The sequence below is a fragment of the Sinohyriopsis cumingii genome, chromosome 4, assembly GCF_028554795.1.
Source record: "Sinohyriopsis cumingii isolate HCF-2022 chromosome 4, ASM2855479v2, whole genome shotgun sequence".
NCBI lineage: Eukaryota > Metazoa > Mollusca > Bivalvia > Unionida > Unionidae > Sinohyriopsis > Sinohyriopsis cumingii.
In genome coordinates this window covers 110314725-110336509 of record NC_142964.1, presented here as the reverse complement: position 1 = coordinate 110336509, position 21785 = coordinate 110314725, and the positions used below count along the sequence as shown (strand labels likewise).

The 21785-nt window shown below is 33.6% G+C and overlaps 1 protein-coding gene across 10 annotated transcripts in view; it reads left to right on the top strand.

Moving 5' to 3' along the window:
* The first annotated feature begins 6774 nt into the window (after positions 1 to 6774).
* The window catches only part of LOC149801871 (uncharacterized), a 94914-nt gene continuing 79903 nt past the window's right edge, over positions 6775 to 21785 (top strand). For 3 of the 10 annotated variants that reach the window (XR_016420729.1, XR_016420728.1, XM_089956252.1), the window contains exons 1-3: positions 6780 to 7120; positions 20420 to 20523; positions 20961 to 20992. Coding sequence is in view for 7 of the 10 variants with exons in the window: in XM_089956252.1 (XP_089812378.1) it covers positions 7055 to 7120; positions 20420 to 20523; positions 20961 to 20992 (202 nt within the window). In the remaining 3 variants the exon portion in view is untranslated. Of the gene's footprint in view, positions 7121 to 9022; positions 9148 to 20419; positions 20524 to 20960; positions 20993 to 21785 lie in introns of all 10 variants that reach the window. The other 7 variants (XM_089956250.1, XM_089956249.1, XM_089956245.1 and 4 more) reach the window with 5 other exon arrangements.

The following is a 21785-nucleotide window of genomic DNA, read 5'->3' as shown; positions in this document are numbered from 1 at the left end:
GAAGCCGATGAAATTTTCAAAAATAAACTGTGTAGCTGAACGAGAAACAGAACATTTTACCGTTTCGACTCGTGGAAACGGTCTAACGGATAAAAGATGTAAAATAATAAACGAGTGGGAAGAAATGGTTAAAGATACCGGAGCGTCTATCAAAGATGTCGCCGAGTTAGGAAAAAAAATTAAAATTCCCAATAACCGTAGCGACGATAACAGGGGAGATTTTGTATGAATCAAAATGTAAATCAAAGGCAGCTTCGATTAAAATTATTGATCATAACGCACACGCGTGGACTAACGCAGTAACAATATTTCCATGAGATCGAACTGTTAAATTTTACCCCCCAGATAATTCTGGGGGAGGCATGTATGATTTTATTAACGAAAAAAGTAAAAACGATCCTGTGTCAGTACGGTTGTTTCAAAGTTCTGAAAACGACGATTCAGATATGGAAGAAAAAAGTAAATTTGATCAAGTTGTAAGTCAGAATGGTGTTATTTATCGAACAGATCTTCTCCATGAGAAAATGAAAAATCTTGAGGCTGCAATATACTGATGATACTGACGAACTATTGAGCAACTGTTTTACTGTTCCGTCAGTTGCGGCTGATTTTGCTAGAAAGAAAAATTCGTGAAAACCAACTAGATTTGATTTTCTCAATGATATAATATCGAGTTGTGTCGAATACGGACACGGCGGACTATGGAATACTAAATACGATCATAAAGATGTTATTTCGGTTGATATGGCTGCATGTTATCCGGGAAGTTTTCTCGGATACGGAGATTGTTCTGTATACTTCAAGAGATTCGGTCATCCGACACACGAAATGACGCGAGTATCGATAAATGGACCATTACCGGATTTTGACCTGACTAGATTTGCTTGTGTCGAATCATTCGAGTTTGCTAAAGATCTTCATACGATTTGTTATGTTTGGTTCGGTAGGCATTTTTCAGAAAAAAATGTGGGCACTAATAGTACTATTACGGTATATGCTTGATTGTGCGATATTAATATCGCTGAATGTAAGTGAAGCAATTACATCATATCGAAAACAAACCGAAGTTTGGTTACCACAGCAAAAGGAATATTCCGATGATGAAAACCCCGATAAAACAGATTACGAGAATAAAATCGCAAAAGATCTTGGCAGAAAAATAATTGGCAAGTTCACCCAAGGAGGATCATATGATCATAAACGACATTGTACAAGATTGATCATGGACGATGCTGAGTTAGATTTTATAATCGCTGATACAACGAATAAAAACACGTTTATAAGTCGAGAAATAGCTTTCTTGCCAAATAGAAATAAACTAGGTACAATTGTGAGCTATATGGACGGTGAGTCACCTCAATATACTCATTTAAGATCATCAATGTTAGCGTACGTTTCAATAAATGTATTATCGATGATAAATAAGGTTTCTGAGTTTGCTGTCAGAGTCGCTACAGCTTCGTTTTATATCAATAAAAATATTCAGGACTGTTAGAAAAATTAAATATAGACACTTGTGCATCGTGGGGTTCGTGGAGAATAGAAAAAGAAAATATACTTAATTATTCCGAATCCGCTGATATTGCGGTTAAAGATATTTACCTGATAAAATCAGGCAGAAATAATCAGATATCTTCTGCACCATCGGTATACGATCCAATAACTAGACACAAGACAGTTTATCTAAACGGACCTGATGGTTCTGGTAAAACCACTCGAGCGATCGAACTATTTCAGAATTCAGATATGATCGTGCTAACACCTACACACAGACTCGCGCGAGAAATGAAACAACGAGGAGTACAATCATGTACTTATCACAGCTTTTTATGTACAAAGGTGATGCGTGGACTCCTGATCGAATGGGAGAAAAATATACTCCGAGGATTATCGTTTGGGATGAAATATGTGCAGTATCATCAGAAACATTAAAACCATTTGTTGATTGGTTATTAACAAGAAATACTGCTGTGATAATGTGCGGCGATCATGATCAACCACCACCTATAGCTGGACCATCTCCACATGATTGGCTGAAAAATATCGTTGATTACTATGAAGAAATAACTGATGATCATAGAGCACTTGATGCAGAATTAAAGAAATTAAAAACATTAATCAGACTACAACCGAATAAAATTCATTGTGAAGTAATGCGCGATATAATTTCAGAAACACCCATGACCGACTTTTTACAAACGTGGAGACCAAACGATTTGATAGTTGCAAGTAGAAAGATAGTTCGTGATACACTTCAACGGGAGTTGTTTCAGTTACAACGAGAGAAATTTCCAACGTTGCCAGTTCCGTTATGTTATCGACCATCAGATACGCGACGGCAAAATATTGACGTTGATATACCAGGACAGGGGAAATAGAATCTTGTGTTGAATGATATTGTCGCAGTTGATATTGATTTCGTTGAAGATGCTCTACGCGCTGATAAATCCCCGTGGACGCTTGGATACGCGATGACGATTCATTCATCTTAAGGATTAACTGTTACTGATACAGTTGTTTGGATCGTTGATGATCGTATCGAATGGTCGAACTTAGTTTATCTTGCATTGTCTCGAGTTAGAAAAATATCTGAACTGCGGAGAATCGTTATGGACTCGTCAGTGATCAATGATGACCTCGACTTTGATATAATAAGAAAACAAAATGGCTGTTTATAAACAAAGTGACAAAAAAACGCGATTTTGATCTTGATATTGAATATATTAACACGCTGAAACAACAACAGAATAATCATTGCACAAGTTGTAATTGCATAATGTTATGGCGGTATCTGAAAAATGATCCAAGACAATTTACCGTAGATAGAAAAAATAACAATCTTGGTTATACACGAGAAAATATCATGTTGACCTGTCTTGAGTGTAATCGACGTCAGGGTGCTGGCACCAGTGCTAGTTAAGTGATTTGGGTGGTAATTGTGTGTCATCGGGAATTATTTGTAATTGTTCACGTACAAATCCACATTGAGGAGCACTTGAATCCAGTCTGTAGATTGCGGGTCTACCAGTGGATCTTGTTACGCTAGATATCTTGTGCGTCGTAATAGTCCAAATAGGATCAGTCGCTCTTTTTTTACCACCTTCAAGTTCACAGTGGTATTACCTAATACTGGTTGTGTTGAAAAATCACGTTGTTGTGTAGGTATATTTTTTGTGATCGCGTTAATTGGTTTCATGTTGGTTGTTCGAGTAATCTCATTATTTAATGCAGTTATCACATTTGGCGATCTTGCCATCCATTCGCGAGATCTTTTATCTTGAATAAATTCCTTCGCGTATTGATATCCAAATAACCGCTCAGCGAGTGTTCGATTAAATCGTTCAACAATTGCCTGATCACGATGAATTGCAGTATGTTCTCGTCGTATTTTGACATTAGGTTGTTTCATCAACGATGATACTGGACCAAGAAATTCTTTGAAAGGATCAACCTGTAATAATTGTGGCCATCGTAGAGATCCTCGCTGATAAATTCGTTCAAACGCATCGGCTACTTCAGATGCTGTTTTAGTTGATAGCGGTTCTGCATCTTTATATCTACTTGCAACATCAACAACAGTCAGCGCGTATTTGTATGTTATTTGACGTCGACCAATTTTAACGGTATCATGTGGTAAAAATAATATATCAGCCTCATGAACTTCATTAGGAACACTAACATCAAAATGTGCAAATCGACTTTGCTTAAGTGGCGGTAAATAAATCTGCCATATTGCTTGTTTGGATAACCACGCTTTAGCAGTAAAATACTTGACTTTTGCTGCATCAGCACGTTTACTAATTGCTGCTTTACCCCTCCAGTATCCAACTGGGGAATAATAAATCGATTCCATTTATACATTACCAGCCCCTAGCGCTAAGTTACCTTTCATAGCGGATCTTACTAACCAATTAGCTAATGATTCTCTTATATTTTTATTTTTTACGGAATTTAATGAATGAATCATTTTCACATCTGCAATATGTCTGTCTTGTAGGTTTTTGCTTTTATAAGCTACACCATGAACATGACACGCTTTATCAACAGCGTTTATTGATTCCTCGCCTGGTTTTGGTTGATCCTGATTTCCTCGCCTGGTTTTGGTTGATCCTGATTATCAAGCCTGATATCAAGTCGGGTTCCAGGGCCACAGTAATTATATCCTGGTAGATGTTTTTCTCCAGATTATTTAGCCCACGGAGTTCCTGGGAACTTTGACATTAATTTAGCAACATCACCACCATCTTTTCTAGGTAAAAAAGAAAACTTTTTTCTGTTGCATACTGCACATTTTCCACCATATGCTATTCTCGCATTTTTTGTTGTAACCGTGGATAGATCATTAGTTGGGGTTATAGTTCTACAGCGTAAACAATATAGATTCAAATGTTTATATAATATGGATATAATTGATTTCTCAGCGACTCGAAAACGAGAACATGTCAAACACCATCCTGCGTTACCGAACTCGATTAGGATGATAATAATAGGACCATCTGGAAGTGGAAAGACACAGTTGTTACTTAATCTTATAACGAGATGGCTAAAATGGGATAAGTTGTATTTGGTAGCCCCGTCTGTAGATGATCAACGATGTTATGATGTGCTTAAAGATTTTAATGAAAACGCAAGATTATTGGACAAAGATAACGATGTTATCGAGTTTATAACCGATATTGATGAAGCACCATCAGTAGATTCCATAGACGGATTTATTAATAATTTGGTTGTATATGATGATGTGATGCTGGACAAACAATCAAATCCTGCTAGGATTTTTTCCCGTGGTAGACATAAAAACACTGATGTGATTTATGTTACTCAGCGATACACACAAATACCAAAAGTAATTAGAGACAATTGTAAGATTTTAGTTGTGTTTAATGGAGTCGATACTCATACGTTGCGAAATATTCATCAAACTTGGTGTGGCGGTGACATGGACATAAATAAATTTAGTAACTTTTTTCCACGAGCGCAAGCTACTCCGCATGGATTTGTAACAATAAATTTACATGATCCCAGAACAAGATATCATGTAGGTCTCGATACAATATTTGGATAAATTAACAGCAGCAGGAAGGGCGCGACCTCATAGATGTAAACAAAGTACATGCTTTTTTTTTGTATGATGTTTTGTTTTAAGCAAATTATATTTCAACCAAGTGATCTGTTCGCCCTTCCTGCTGTTACAGTTCGTATTTTGCATATTTAGAATTTTAAAGAAAAACCATTTCTCCGGGTGTCCTCACTGGTATACTGGCTTTTAGAAACCCTTGTACATCTTAGGTATTGCTCAGAGAACCCTTAATTCCCTTTAATTTGGTGTATGATTGATTGGCGTAATATGGGTTATAGAGTATACAGCTTGGCCTTATTTTAGATATGCATTTTTAACAAAAACTGCTAGCTCCACTTGGTTATTTTCACTTCCTGAACTTCAGAGGTAAATTGTACAATTTTTTTTTTAAAAATCCGATAACATTTTTTACATTTCATATATTTGGTAATCCATTGAACTTTCAGAAGCTGGTATTGTCTAGTCTGGCAAAATTAATTTTCCTTATTTTAATAGCTGCTAAAGATGGTGTACTTTAGACTAATTCAGGGTGATTATTTTAGCACAAGGGAACAGTCATTTTAGTTAGCAGTGTGCTTATATCATGTACAATTTCGATAAGTACAATATCCAAAGAAATGTCAACCACATTACATCAAAGTAGCATAGAGGTATGCCAACATTCTGTCCACTGTGCATGTTTCAAATGCAAGCAACTTCACTTTACGTACGTCACTCTCTCAAAAATATCTACTAACTTGTGAGCTCCCCCTAAATAGAAGTGATCGGTTTTCAAAAGCAACCGGAACTTGTGATGTTTGTGTTGACCAGAAACCGAAACAGGAAATATATATTCCCAATCTACCTAAATTATCTATTCCGGTGAACGATACCGTATTTGTTTTATGTAATCTATTTATCCGGATTATACCACCTCTCATATTTTCTTCTCTCGTTTGCAACTGTTGCATTTTGCAGGATCGTTTTCTCTGTCAGAAGAAATTTACAATAGTCAAAGAGACATAAATGGGTTGCAGTTGAAAGAGTAGAAAAATGGTTGAGGAATGCCGGTCATTTTTATTACCGGCATGATTGTATATTTTCGAGGGTGTTGCCCTCACCGTAATTCCTCTCCAGTGAATGCTTACTATATGCAGGTGTATCTACACGGGGAGAACCGCTAGATAGATATTCATACCATTTACACAGAAGAAGAGCTAAAACTTGGATAAGTGTTGCAGGCATTTAGACAATAAGATGTTTTAACAGCTCTGTTTTTCTAACAAAGATATGGTTTATATAACATTTCGCAATTCTTTCGCTTACATGTATACGTTCGCGCAATTAACGTATGTACTGTCTCTTAATGGATTTATTTTATTTATTAAAGATGTGATTATTTTCTGTTATTTTCTCCGTCAAAGTGTAAACTAAAACTCTATTTTCGGGGAAGATGGGTTTTTGGACAATAATTTACTATATTTTCATCATTACGATTAGATTCACATCTTTATGGTAACATTTACATCTTTAAGACAAGATTCCAATATAAGCTTCACCTTCTTATGATAAAATTCGCATATTTAACTTAAAGTTTAAGATCCAAAGATAATATTCGTGCCTTTAATATAATTATCATATTTAATAATATTTATTCAAGCAGGATCAGCAAATAACAGAAACAGAAATACAGAATAGATATAAAACCACATGATCCACAAAGGATAACCTACCATTTAGTTTACCGAAGTTAATCATTGTGAAAGATGAATACATTATAGGTAGGTACCGCGTCATGCTCGTGATCGCAAAATTTCATTACCGGAGTAATGTCCAGTGACCGTGTATTAAGTTTAGCCACGAAATTTCCTTTCGATTTTGGAGTAAGATCTTGATCATAATTTGTCTTTTCGTATGTGATGATGGTATCGTTGCAGCTCGCTGATGGAATACAGAACTGAGATTAAAAGAAAGTGTGACGTGTTTTATTCCTAAATGTCCGATTCCAGTTACAGAAGAGAGAACTGTCTTCGTTTGACTAAAAGTCAAATCGTCCAACAGGTGTTACTCAATTTATTGTGTTTATATATATATATATATATATATATATATATATATATATATATATATACATACACACCAGCATGTCGGCCAATTCTGCGCGTCGGATACTTCTGCGCAACGATACGACATTCTGTAAACATTGGATTACGTGTTGTTTTTGGTCGAAAATCCAGTATGTATCAAGAAAGAATGTGTTCCACCCTAAATGCATATGAAAATGTGATTTCTTAAGGTCAGCATGAAGACCAACTCCATGATCTTTTTGAACTTGTAACCCAGAAAATCCTATTTACTATGTATCGTTTAGAATCATACAAATAAATACATTATATAAATGATGGAAATATATACCTTAAAACGATACTGCATTTTAATTCAAGTTTCCCAATTTACAAGCAGTTGTCCCACACTTACAAAATTGTCGGCTATACAATATGTCAACTTGCCGCTATAAAGGGATTCTCAAGAAATTCCCCAGTGTATAGTCTGTTTCTAAATTCTTTTGGTATTTTTTTCTCAGCAACGACGATGTAAACTTATTAAATCCTATTCAACATAATAACTTTTTCTAAATTATAAAATGTTGCATTTTACTAAATTTTTTTTACAAGATCTGTATAGTTTGCCTAATATCTCTTCACATTTACTGGCAATGTCAGATTGAATTCTGTAAAACCAGCTATAATCCTGACCTAATTATTTGACTGAAATGCTGACAGAAACTGTCCAAAGTAAAGTATTTCATTTCCATAGCCTGATGGATAAACATTACATTTTTTAAAAGCTATGCGCAGAGGAGGCCGACATATTGCTAGTCAAGAAAACGCAGAGGTGGTATCCTGTTTGCTCAGAATTAATATTATTTTGAACAGAATATTCTGGTGACAATTGCATCATTTGAAATGTTAAGCATTGCAGTATTTTATTTTCGTCAATCTGTTGAATTCAGCAGCATTAAGCTTCAGTGTTGGTGATGGAACCCTTAATTGCACAAAAATGCCTGACAGCATTGTGTGTATATATATATATATATATATATATATATATATATATATATATATATATGCCGCTGTCTGGCTTTTCTGTGCATGTAAGGCTTTCGTCACCAATATTAGCTAAAAACGCATACCGAATTGGAAGCGTCTATTTGCACAGCCACTGTGTATGAACTTTTGGAAGGATGGGTGGCATGATTTACCCAAATACACCCAAATACTAGCCAAATACACCGAAATACAACCCACATACTGCCCAAATATACCCAAATACTACCAAAATATTCTCCATAAACAAGCATGTGATACATTTACAGCTAAAGAATTTTTTTAATTCATTACAAAGTTAAATTCTGGGTTAAAAAGAAATATGTTAAATTACTAAAGCAATTAGAAATTCTTTGTACGAAATTTAAAAAACATCTCCAATTACCATTTGGTCATAAATTATTGACAGAGTCTAGGAGGGCACATATGTCCCTAATTTGCGTACTTAATTGCAGATATCTGTATTCTAGAAGAATGTTAATTTTTATTTAATCACACCTTCGACCTTTGACTATAATTAGCTATTGGCCTTGAGTGTGTCCCCCTCATGGCTCTTTGTTCGAAACATTCAAAAGCTTTTGTGTTCGTATTCCCACCCTCTGATATTTATGTGTTGTTTTCTTTCTGTAAAAAGTCAAAAAGAATTTTGAAAAGAAAATATTTTTATATGATTGTTTTTGTTGTGGGGGTTTCTCTAAATTGCCACTTTCTTGGACAAGTCTTTCTCTGAGGTTCCTGTATATAGAGGCCCCTTATTTCTCTCAATACTTGATAGCTTTATTCTATAAAATTATTAACTTGTTATATGTTTTGTACTTTCATCCATTGACATATTTGTCTGTGTACACCGTTCCAGTGGCCAAGTGATTAGAGTGTCCACCTCGGATGTGGGAGGTCGTGGGTTTGATCACCATCTGAGTCATACCAAATCTTACAAAAATGGTACTAACAGCTGCCTTGCTTAGCGCTCAGCATTAAGAGGTTAGTATTAGGACTGGTCGGCTTGATGTCAGGATAACGTGACTGGGTGGGACATCATGCTGCATGTCTGCGGCATGATGCCCCAGTGCTAAACATCACAACTGCCACACGGCAGACATCATAGCATTATGACTGAAAAATTGTTAAAGCTATGTTAAAAATCCAAATCACAAACAAATGCAAATCACAATTTGTCTGTGGATAATTACAGAAGATGATCCCTATTTCCAGTGATCATGGCCAACGATCTTCTTACTATATTGGCTATGTATATGCTATAATGTTTTGTCTGCTACTGGATATAGTTTCTGTCTGGACATGCATTTTGCTCGGAAATTATCGACAGAGTCTGGGATGACATATCTGTCCCTAATTTGCATACTTAATTGCAGATATCTATATTTTATAAGAATTTTAATTTTTATTTGTGGTCACACCTTTGACCTTTAGCTTTAATTAGCTATTGACCTTGAGTGTGTCCCCCACATGGTTCTTTGTCCGAAACATTCAAAAACTTTTATGCGTTCGTGTTCTCACCCTCTGATATTTATGTGTTATTTTCTGTAAAAAAAAATCAAAAGAATTTTTAACAGAAAATTTATTTATATGATTATTTGTATTGTGGGTGTTTCTCTTAATTTGCTACTTTCTTGGATGGGTCATTCTCTGAGGTTCCTGTATATAAAGCCTCTTATTTCCTCCTCTCCCAATACTTGATAGCTTTATTCTATCAAATTAATAACTTCTTATATGTTTTGTACTATCACCCATTGACGTATTTATCTGTGGATAATTACATAAGATGATCCCTATTTTCAGTGATCGTGGCCAATGATCTTATCATCTATGTTTGCTATGTATATCCTATAATGTTTTGTCTGCTATAAAGTTTCTGTGTCTGGACTTTTATGTGATCACATTTTTTTCTTTTAGTTATTTGATGTTTAGTTATCCTAAAATAACATATAGACTCTGACCACACACACACACACACACACATAATGAATGATATATATGCATAAATCATTACCTTTGGCTTTAATCCTTGGATGCATGCATATGAATATTGAAGAATGCTAAGGAGAAATCCAATTCAGCACAAATGTTGATATTTCTAACACATCTATTATAACTTTCTCTCAGATCTTTTCCAACTGATTCTTATAATTTACTTTAATACTGTCTCTTTTCGCTCTTATATTTATATACGAAATCAGAGCCAACTCAATTTCTATTCAGCCAAAAGAAATTTCACGTGATGAGGATCAGTTCCAACTGTTTCCTGATTAAAAACCCCAAATAAAACACGGTATGTGATCTAATGAACAAAATGCAAAAAATAAACAAAACTGCACTGTTACATACATGCAAATTAGAACTCATTGTGAAATAAGTTACATTCTTAATGTTTTCTTTTACCAGCAATTATTGAATAATGACCTCTTGGTACTAGTTGAATAGCAGAAAGATAACTCGGCCCTTGGGCATTCGAAGCCAGGAGTTAATTGTAAATATTATAAAATGTGAAAAATAACAGGTAAATTGTTGGCAACCGCATAAAATGAAATGGAAGGAATTGCCGAACAGAAACAGGAAACACAAGTGCATCTTGTTGACGATTACAAAAAAGAAACCAAAGAAAGAAAATGCTGAAAAAGGTGATCAAGTGGCAAGCTCTCTTTTACTCAATTAATATTTGTTCACCAGCAACCTGCTAAAATCAGCATTGAATTGTTTTTGACTGCATAGTGAGTACTGACAATTGCCAACATGTTTTCTTTGGAAATAGGGTGAATTTCAAATTTTGTATTTTTTATCATTAATAAACTGAATGACAGTCTGAACAAAACATAACTGTTAATTACAAGCAATTAAATGCAAGGTATATAATCTTAATGTTTCATCAACTTGTATCTCATTTTGAAACTTTACTTTAATACGTGGAATGTGGAATGAATTGACCACTGAACTTTGACACAAAGACACAGTGATCCCATTCAAGAGTGCTCTCAAAGCTCACTTATTTCAACTGCAAGAACAAACTTAAAAACCTAATAATGTTTCCTACCTTAAATATTTTCAGCATGTTTTTTATGTTTTCTAATTTCATGGTGTTTGTTTTTGTAATCATATCATTATATATGTTTTTTATCTTATAGGTGTTGTCTGATGTTGAAAGCGCTTAGAGCTTCTAAAGATTAGGCGCTGTACAAAGTCCTCATTATTATTATACTGCACAATTTTTTCTTTATTTTGTAGTGTGATTTTTAAGTGAATCTTGGCTAATTTCAGTAAAAAAAATGGGGAGTTAGGTTTCCATGTGGTGAATGCAAATCAAACTGTTAAAGTGACTGTGTTAAATGTGCATTGTGTAAGAACTGGTATCATAACAAATGTCAAGAAATCTCAGACGATGAATTGAAAATGTGGGGAAATATTGATCTGGAATATGTGTGCGTTTCGTGTCGTACATTGGATGGTAAAAAGAGTTTGACTACCTGATGGCCATACATTGTCTGCAGAATGTAAGTATTGGCATTTACTTTAAAATTTGTAAATAATTAAATTACTTTGGGTAGCACATGCAAAGACTCCTTTCTTTTCTAAAAGCATTTTTGTTATAGACCCCTAATCATGTGTGTAATCATCATATAGTATCACTGATTTTCAACCGATTCAGTGACCATTTTATCTAAGAAAAAATGTTGCCTGTGCATGAATTTAAATAATTTGTCTAATATTTAGATTTCTCTAAAACAACATAAATGTGTGCTATAATTATGATACAACCTGATCACACGACGTTGCATATTAATCACATCAGCTGAAGTGTATAACATGATGTAATTTACGGTCTCTGCATCAGATCGGGGTATTATTCATTCACATGTGTATATTGTTTAGCACTTTCTGTGAGAATACTGTTTTAAAATTATTATATTACCATAATCTTATATTGCCCATGTGCAGTTTTTGTCAAAGTCTATTTCCATTCACCATTGTATTAAATTTGCATTAATATTTAAAAATTGTTTTTTGTCAAACAAAAATTGGAATCTGCTTATCATTATTTGTTACATATTTTATCTCATTTAATATTGCAATAAATTGACTCTAAATCTGAAAGAAAGATATGATCAATTAGAGCAATATGAGTCATAAAAGTAAACACATACAAAGACACGCAAATAAATGTCAAAAAAGGTTATTGGATAGAATTGTACTGGACTATTTTCTTTAGCTTGTTAAGAATTTGCTACACATTTGTCTGCCCAGGATTAGGTACATGGACACTGCTTTTTAAGTCCTACAGTTTTCAGTTTAATACCTATCGGTTTTACATGCATGAAAGTACTTTTGATTTCTCAGTGCAAATTATTTAGCTATTAATAAATTAATCTACAGTTTAAGATGAGTAAGTATAAAGAGATGACAAATGAATAAATTGATGCAGAATATCAAAACTCTTAATATTTATATAGAAATAAAATGAGAAAAAAAGAAATTAAAATCTCTTTAATTGTTTTCTTTTTTCTTTGTATCTAAATTAACTACATATACAATGTATATACAAATCAGTGTATATATATATATATATATATATATATATATATATATATATATATATAACAAAGTGTTGCTTTATGCTTTATATTTTAATTGCTTATATCTTTTAACATGCATATAAAAATAATGTAAAATGAAAAAAGATAAAGAGATAAAAAGATATAAGATTTAGTTTAATTTTCTTTTCTTTGTATCTAAATACTATACATATATGATTTATATGCAAATCAGTCCACAAATGTGAGCTGCCCTGTCCCGAGGGTTTTAGAGTTAACATCATGGCTTTTCAACGAGTATATTGGTTAGTCATTCTCGCAAGACGATATTGCCAAAGCAAACAGCATGGGACAGCTTAAATTTTACATATTTCTTGTTGAAAACCATTTGAACTGTCTTTGTAATGCCGCAGTGCTAACTGAGGTAGCACGTATGAACTCGGCTACTTGTGATTGTAACACACGATAACATGTGTCAATCTGATTACAGTAGCACTTCACAACCCTTTACCTTAAATATTGTATCAACAGTAAACAGTTTTTATTGATGTAAATAACATCTTTGCATGTCCTATTCATTCCCTCATCATTTAATTAGATATATTTAAAATGTTACAATGAGCACATTTCATGGTCAATACGAAAAAATTAGAGAAAAGTAATTTTCCCATTTGAAAATATTTAAATAAATTTAAAAAACTATAACAATCAACATATAGACAAATCAAATATTTCTAAGTCTTAATTTTGTATCAACTTTAAATATTTTCCAGTATTGTAAGGTATATAACATCTCTGCGCTGCCTTTATGCATTTAGTTTTTTTAGTACGTACCATATGTTTAAATAAAATATTTACTCACAAGGAACTTTCTGCAGATGCTTTAACTGACATAAAAAAACTTTACAAATGATGATATTCCATAGTTTTGACAAACTGCTTTATTGAATATTTAGCATAATTCATTACAATGTTAGGTACAAATATGTATTTAAAAAAAAAACAATGCATTATTGTCAGTTTAAATTCTCTGTGCCAGCTTTACAAGTTATTCTTGACCTAATTTGCGTGTTACCAATGCCTCAACAAATTCAAAATCTGCATTAATTCCAGTATTTATCAACTATTTTAATGTGGTTTTCTTTTCTCTCTAGGCGGCTGCGTCAAAAAACAAAAGTTTACCCCCCAAAAGGCATTGCTCTAATGTATCATTAATATCACTGGAAAGTGAATTGTCGTCATAGAACTACTTTGTTAATCTTCAAGATTTAACTTATGCAGACAGTGATAATGAAGCAGATATCTCTGACTCTCTTTTACGAAAGAAAAAGACCAGTCCCATGCCATTGTACCCCTGAGTATCGATCACCAACAAGGTTAGGAAAATCCAGGAAACAGGTTCATGGATCATGACGAACTATTTACAACGCTTTTAAGTGAAGATTTGCCAGCAGAATGAGTACCTTTGGGACACAAAAGCAATGTTCACGTTATAGTGAGGCATCAACAGAGTGAAAGGGGAAAACACAATGACTTTCCCAATGACTGTGGGCCGTGGGACTCAAACTGAGGCACCACTTTAAACCAGGTATTCATCGTAACTAAGGACACCAAGTTAAAAAACATTTTCAAGAAAAATGGTCACTTTTGCCGGAAAAAGATTGTGAGAAATAAAAGGTAACATATGCTTCAATTGATCCTCATCCCACAGATATATTAACTCTTCATCACTACTACACTAAGCTGAAAAACGACAAGAACTACAGGAAGAGAGTTACTACTGTAACTGAAGCACCCGAATGGCTTAGACATTTAAAAACCCTCACAGTGATTGAGTATTTAGGTGTAAAGAATTCAAATTCAAATCATCTGAATTAAAATTCAGAAAGTTGTGGATCATACACAGGAATATATCCACATATCCTCCAAATGGCACACGAAAAGGTGTGAAGGAAGAAGGGGAAAGAAGTGGTCAGCAAGATTGCTGATGATGACAGTTTCATGGCCCCTAAATCATGTTGCCAACTCCAGGATAAAATCTACAGAGAAAACAAAAAGAAAATACCTTAGAGGGTGCATAGAAACAATACTGCAGACGAGATATTGACAATAATCAGAGAGCTACTTGATGACCCTTTCCTCCATGGAGTTACGGTGTCGGGAAAAAATACAAGCAATTATAATTTTGTATACTGATGATCAAATATTAGACTCGAAGGAAAACTGTTTAGGGGAGGAAGGCAGTGTGATCGGCATTGACAGAACGTTTAATCTTGGTAAAGTGTTTGTAACAACAATGTGTTATAAAAACAGAAGGGTGATTAGCAAAACATCTGACCAGTATCCAGTTTTTCAAGGAGCTCTTTGTCCTCACTGGGATGGTGAACAGCTTATTTATCACCATTTCTTTTCACACGTTAGAGAAAAACTAGACTCACAAAATTTGACATTTGGAACTGATGATGAGAAAGCAATAAGAAACTCTTTAACAAACAAATTATCTGCTTTGTACAAAACATCTGAAAGATAACATTAGGCATTTTCTTCAAAAAACTGGTTCTGATGATAAAGAGAGAGAGAGAAGATTGTAAATATAATCTTCAGTGAAGACAAAGACGGCTTAGTTTTTGGTAAAGACAGCCTCAAGTTTTCAAAGCGAGACGACAACCTCTCTGCATATTTAGATAAATATCAGAGATTTAAAAAGTATTATGAAACACATTTCAAAAGTAAAATGTTAAAACATGTTTACCATCCATTAAAAGCAAATATCATTTCTAAGTTATGGACCAGTAACAATGCAGAGTCCCTGAACAATCGCTTAAAGCAAGCCACAGAGTGGAAATAGTTCAAGCTCCCAGAACTTGTAGACAGATTATCTACCGTTACAAAAACACAGATCACAGACCTGCTTCAAGCTTTGTATGGTGCTGGCAACTGCAGGCTTTTGTAACAACAATGTCAGTCACTTTCATTTCTTTTGGACAAACAAACCTGGCACTCAAAGAGTGTAATGGAGAAGGAAAACAATTTCAAGAAATTTCTTGCTGCTCCGATCACTACACTAGCTGAGTCCAGCTATGTCCATTCATCAGATGGAACATATAAGTGCAAGCGACTGAAACAAACTGCTGGACAAAAACCTTGCCAACGGGAAAGACCAAGATCTGAACAGACAACAGATATAAAGCACTGATAGTTATTAAATATTTTTTAATATGTCCATGTACCTAACTAATTAATGCACTGTGAAATAAATAGTATAAGGTTGTAACAGCTTTTGTTGCTGGTTGCATGACAGATAAGTCTGTATTTGAGAAATAATTGCTATTCTAATGTATTGCACTCCTTTAATAAAAGATAAAACAACCTTATTTTAATTCTAATTTGACTTTTCATTTAAACCTGAATGTAATCACATTTACAGCATCAAAAGTTACCAAAAAGGTGCAGTATTGTGCCTTTAACAATACAATTGCTTATCCGTGATAACAGAGAATTCAAAAATACCAAGGATGATGTCATTGACCCCACTCATTAATGTCAATTATCAGATAATGACTTCACATGACGATTTGAATAGCAGAAAGATTTGATAATTCCACCCTTGATCAGTCAAGTTAACAAGTTTATTTTAGGTATTAGATGGAAAACATTAACGTTTAACACGCAATAATTAGGACAAATTAAAGTTATTTAAATTCCCTGAGATTGCATAAAATGGAACGAAACAAACTGCTGAACAAACTCAGTAGCAGAAAATACAGCTTGAATCGATACAAATAATTAATCATCAGGCCCATGAAAATAAAGACTGAAGTTATGAGATAGAATAGAAACACCTGAGTATATTTAGGTATATTTAAATATATTTTTGAGTATTTGGATGGTATTGTTTTAGTAGCATTTAATTATACTTTGGGAGGTCTTCGAAAGTATTTGGGTATATTTGGCAGTATTTTTATATACATGTACATATGCAAAGATTAAACCAAAGGTAACAATGTATGCATATGTATCATACTATATATATATATATATATATATATATATATATATATATATATATATATATATATATATATATGGATCATCAAAGTCTATATTGGAGAAATAAACATCAAATAACTAAAAGAAAAGAATTTGATCACACAAAAGTCCAGACACAGAAACTATATACATAGCAAACATAGACAAATATGTCAATGGGTGATATTACAAAACATAAACAAGTTATTAATTTTATAGAATAAAGTTATCAAGTATTGGGAAAGGAGGAAATAAGGGGCCTGTTTATACAGGAACCTCAGAGAATGACCCATCCAAGAAAGTAGCAAATTAAGATAAACACCCACAGTACAGATAATCATATAAATAAATTTTCTTTTCAAAATTCTTTTTTGATTTTTTGCAGAAAATAACATATAAATATCAGGGAGTGGGAACATGAACACATAAAAACCTTTGACTGTTTCAGACAAAGAGCCACGGGGTGGAACACACTCAAGGTCAATAGCTAATTATAGCTAAAGGTCAAAAGTGTGACCACAAATAAAAATTATTATTCTTATAGAATATAGATATCTGCAATTAAGTATGCAAATTAGGGAAATATATGTCATCCCAGACTCTGTCAATAATTTTATAACATATTTCATTTTAACCCAGAACTTAACTTTGCAATGAATTTAAAAATCTCTTTAGTTGTAAATGTATCACATGCTTGTTTCTGGACAGTATTTTGGGATATTTGGGCAGTATTTGGGTAAAACGTTTGCCTTGGAATGAATATCTGCACGTTGATCAGTCGACATGTTAGGGACACGTGAACAAAAGCAAAAACTCAGTCTACAAACACCATAAAACCAGGAAATTGTACCATAGTATATATTTCCTGTGGTGGCCATGTGTTAAATTTTGCATGTCTGCCATTCGCAATAACAATATTCGCACTGCGATTGGTGTATGCCTCAGTTTGAATTAGAATAATGATAGGCCTATTATGTGCAAACAATTACAGACTGGCATGTGAATCTGGTTTTCCCAAATTACAGGCTGGCATGTGAATCTGGTTTTCCCAAATTACAGGCTGGCATGTGAATCTGGTTTCCCCAAATTACAGACTGGCATGTGAATCTGGTTTTCTCAAAGAGAATGACTTTGGATAATTAAAATTGACTTTAACAGTCTTAAATTGTATTCTCAATAGATAGGTATAGTAGAAGTAAATAAACATTATCACCCAGTATAGTAATCATCTGGACCAACAAGTAGATCTCCGTTTTTTGTTTTTGACATTACTTCTGCTACCAGTAATGTCAGAAACAAAAAAAGCAGAGACCGACTTGTTGGTCTAAGTAATCACAGTGGTCACACAAATGACCCAGGGTCAAACCCAATTTGTTGCATTTTTATTTTTACTTTTGTATATGCTTTGTTATCGTGAATTATGAAAGAATTACCTTACTCACATTTACAGCATGAACATACATTTTAAGTATAATGCATGGCTACCTTTAATTCAGAAAGAATCCTGCTACTCAGATTTAATGTGTGAATGTACACAAAACAATGCAGAACATAAATGTTAATCAGCTGACATATCCAAGAAATACGATAATTTCAGACTCTGAAAACACTTTATCTAGCCAACTCAAAACAAAAAGAAATTGGGTGTGTTTTGAGTGAATAACGAGTAATGGAGCAAGTTTATAGAGCGGCTGGCAATACTGGAATTTTTCACCTACGAGATTCACTGAATGTTTATTTGAAAATGTATATTTCCACCACAGGTGAAGGAGTATATCACTGTACAAGGGATTTGCAAATATTGATACAGTTGCAAGAGCATGTATGTGACATTCATACAAAAGCATTGCATAAATTACATGCCCTGCAGACTACTAATAGTGATTCCAGATGAAGTATATAACTACTGGATAAATATCCTTTCACAGGTAAGGTGCATGGTGGCCATGCAAATAGCCTCGGCCTGGTGAATTTGAACGATTGACCAAAGCAAAATACTGCAATGCTTATGATTTGAAAAGTGGCAATTGTAACTAAAATATTCTGTTCAAAATAATACTAAATTTGGACACACAGGATACCATCCCTGTGTTTTCATGTCTTGTGATGTCTGCTTATTCTGCTCATGGCTTTGAAAAGATGTAATTTTTATACATCGGGCTATGGAAATGAAAAGCATTACATTGTACTCTTTCTGTCAGCATTTCAGAACTAGGTCTTGCTCATAGCTGGATTTACAAAATTCAGCGTAACAGTGCCACTAAATGGCAATAGATATCAGGCAAATTAAACCGATCTGGTAATTTTTTTTGTAAAACTTCAATATTTTATAAAAATAAGATACTATGTTGAAAAGAAACAACAATGAATGGGATGTAATGTACTTGCAATGTCCTGTTTTGGGGGAAAAAATTACTAAAGAATTTAGAAACAGACTATAAGCCCAGCAAGTTCTTGAAAATCTGTTTGAATGGCAAGCTGACAAATTGGACAGCAGACGATAAAGTAGGCATGGAACAACTTCTTGCAAAGTTAGAAGTCTGGATTAAGATACAGTATTGTTCTAAGGGAGACCATTCTATCTTTTAAATAATGTATTTATTTGTATGATTCGAAAAGATAAATATTAAATAGGTTTCTCTAGAAATCACATTATTTTTCATATGCATTTAGAATGGAAATATGGGATATTTTTGTACGCTTTATGAATATCTCTTTCCTTAATTAAAGGACAACTGTTCTTTCTCGACTTAAATTGGATGTTCTTCATAAAACAACATATGATCCCATGGTTACAGAAATGATGCATCATTGCACATAATTATTTGATGTGCAGAATAGGCCGATATGGTGATATGTAAAATGCTATCAGCTGTGCAAAATGTCAGAAATTTTCAGAGCTTATATTGGTCCCCCTCTCATGATTAGTTGCTCAATGGAGTGAGCACGACTTGTAACCAAAAGGTGCAGGTGTGAAATGGCTACTGTCAGATCAGCACAGATCCACTACAATGGTGTGTCCTTATTCCAACTACCCTGACACTAAAGAGCTTATCAGTGTCACTGTGCCATAAAATGCCAAACCAACTTTGTCTCAATCAGAGGCTGCAAAACCTCCTCATAAAGTAATGCATCTTTAAGGATATTTTACGTCTCCATCTACTTCCACTTCCCCTTTCACATGGAAGGCCATTTCAAGTATTTTCTTTTACCCTCAGTTGTGCATTAGAGACCCCACATTTTTAATATGACCCCCAATTCTAACACCAAGATTTGTTGTTTACTTATTCTGAACCCCCCAGTTCTGACACCAAGGGGATTTGTGACCAAAAAAAAATTCTCCTTAGGCAAACACTGACACACACTAATAAGGTCACATTTATATCAAGGAAACCGTGGCTTTATAAGATGGGCATCAGTTTGCTGTTTGTAATATTTTATGTTGATGTGAAAATGACATGAAGAGAACATTGAATTTGTGTTTTTAAATGCTACCTCTTTTGTCTATCCATAGATATGAGATTTTATTTATTTTTGTGTGTATTTGAAAATGTATTGTGTGTATTTGAAAATGTATCATTATTACCTAATAATGAAAGAATTATGGTTAAAATCCTTTCCTTTTTCAAAACAAAATCTCTGACACATGATCTGAAGAACTATCCTTTCACACCCCACAGATAACACAATGCCAGAATGATACCTGTAAAGTACAAGCAACGACCAAAGAAATCCTTGAAAAGTTAGATGTTTTGCAAGCACAGGTTAAACTCCATCATGCCAGGTATGTCATACTGTACACTATAGGAGGGAAATATGCTAAAAACTTAAGGAACTGAAACTGAAATAACACAATGATTAACTTGATTTGATTGACTTGTTCAGTCCCAGTGAAATGTATCATTTTATCTGTGAGGAATAAACGACTCAAAACAATCCAAATCTCATTAAAATATTTGAGTTTTCAAAGCTATTTAGCACATAAGATATCTACTGATAGTTTTGATCAATGAAATGGCACAATTGTATTGATTATAATTTATTATTTTAAGAAGATTATTAAATAAATGTGTATTATTGCCTTATTATTTTAGTCTAAGTTAACTGTTCATCGTTACAGTGTACCACTTTAGTTTTCTTTTGATTTAGCAGTTTATATTTACTGTAATTGAGAAAGTAAATTTGATGCAATTCCATAATCATGCCATTCTAATTTTTCAGTCACAAAGATGAGTTTACAAGAACCACAAAAGGTAAAAATTAAAATTGCATTTGAATTTTGTGGCCAGCGATTTCATTGCCTGCAGTATATGTTATTTCACCAAATTTATAGTTTCCATTATGATGGAACATTTTCCTTCACAATTTCAAATTTTCTTTTCCACCCATATTTTTTGTTACAATATGTCTTTGATAAAATTGCTTACATATTTTTGGAATGATACATGTATAGATCATACTTAATTGATTCATCCTTTATTCATTTTATACAGTGACACAAATATTAAGTGTGATGTAGTTTACGTAATGAAAATTCATGTAAATAACTTCTAAAAGAAACCTGTATGAGAGCTATGATTTAATAATTGTGTCCATGGAAATTCATTATAATTGCGTGTGTGTATGTGTGTGTGTGTGTGCCTATGTCTGTGTATGTGTGACCAAAATAGTTCCTTGCGTAGTGAAGGAAATTATATTAAGCTGATCCTCAACTTGAACAAATGAATAAATACCATCTGGGATGAAGTAAGTATTAAAAATAAATATTTCTTCCAATTTAAAGATTTTAAATTCTTTGATTTACTTGTTGTCTTTACCTAGTTCAAATATAAGCTGGAAAACCTTAACTGAAAGAAATTCTTTTGATTAGACAAGAACTGTTGGTAAACAGTGCCCCAGTTGCCATTTTTTGGCCGAATCATATCACACTACACAAATCTTGGCAATTTTCTTGGTTGTTATAGTCTTCCCATTTGCTTGTACCCCTCACCAATTTCAGAAACTAAAGGTATCAAGAATATCCAAAATACACAAAACTTAGTCCTT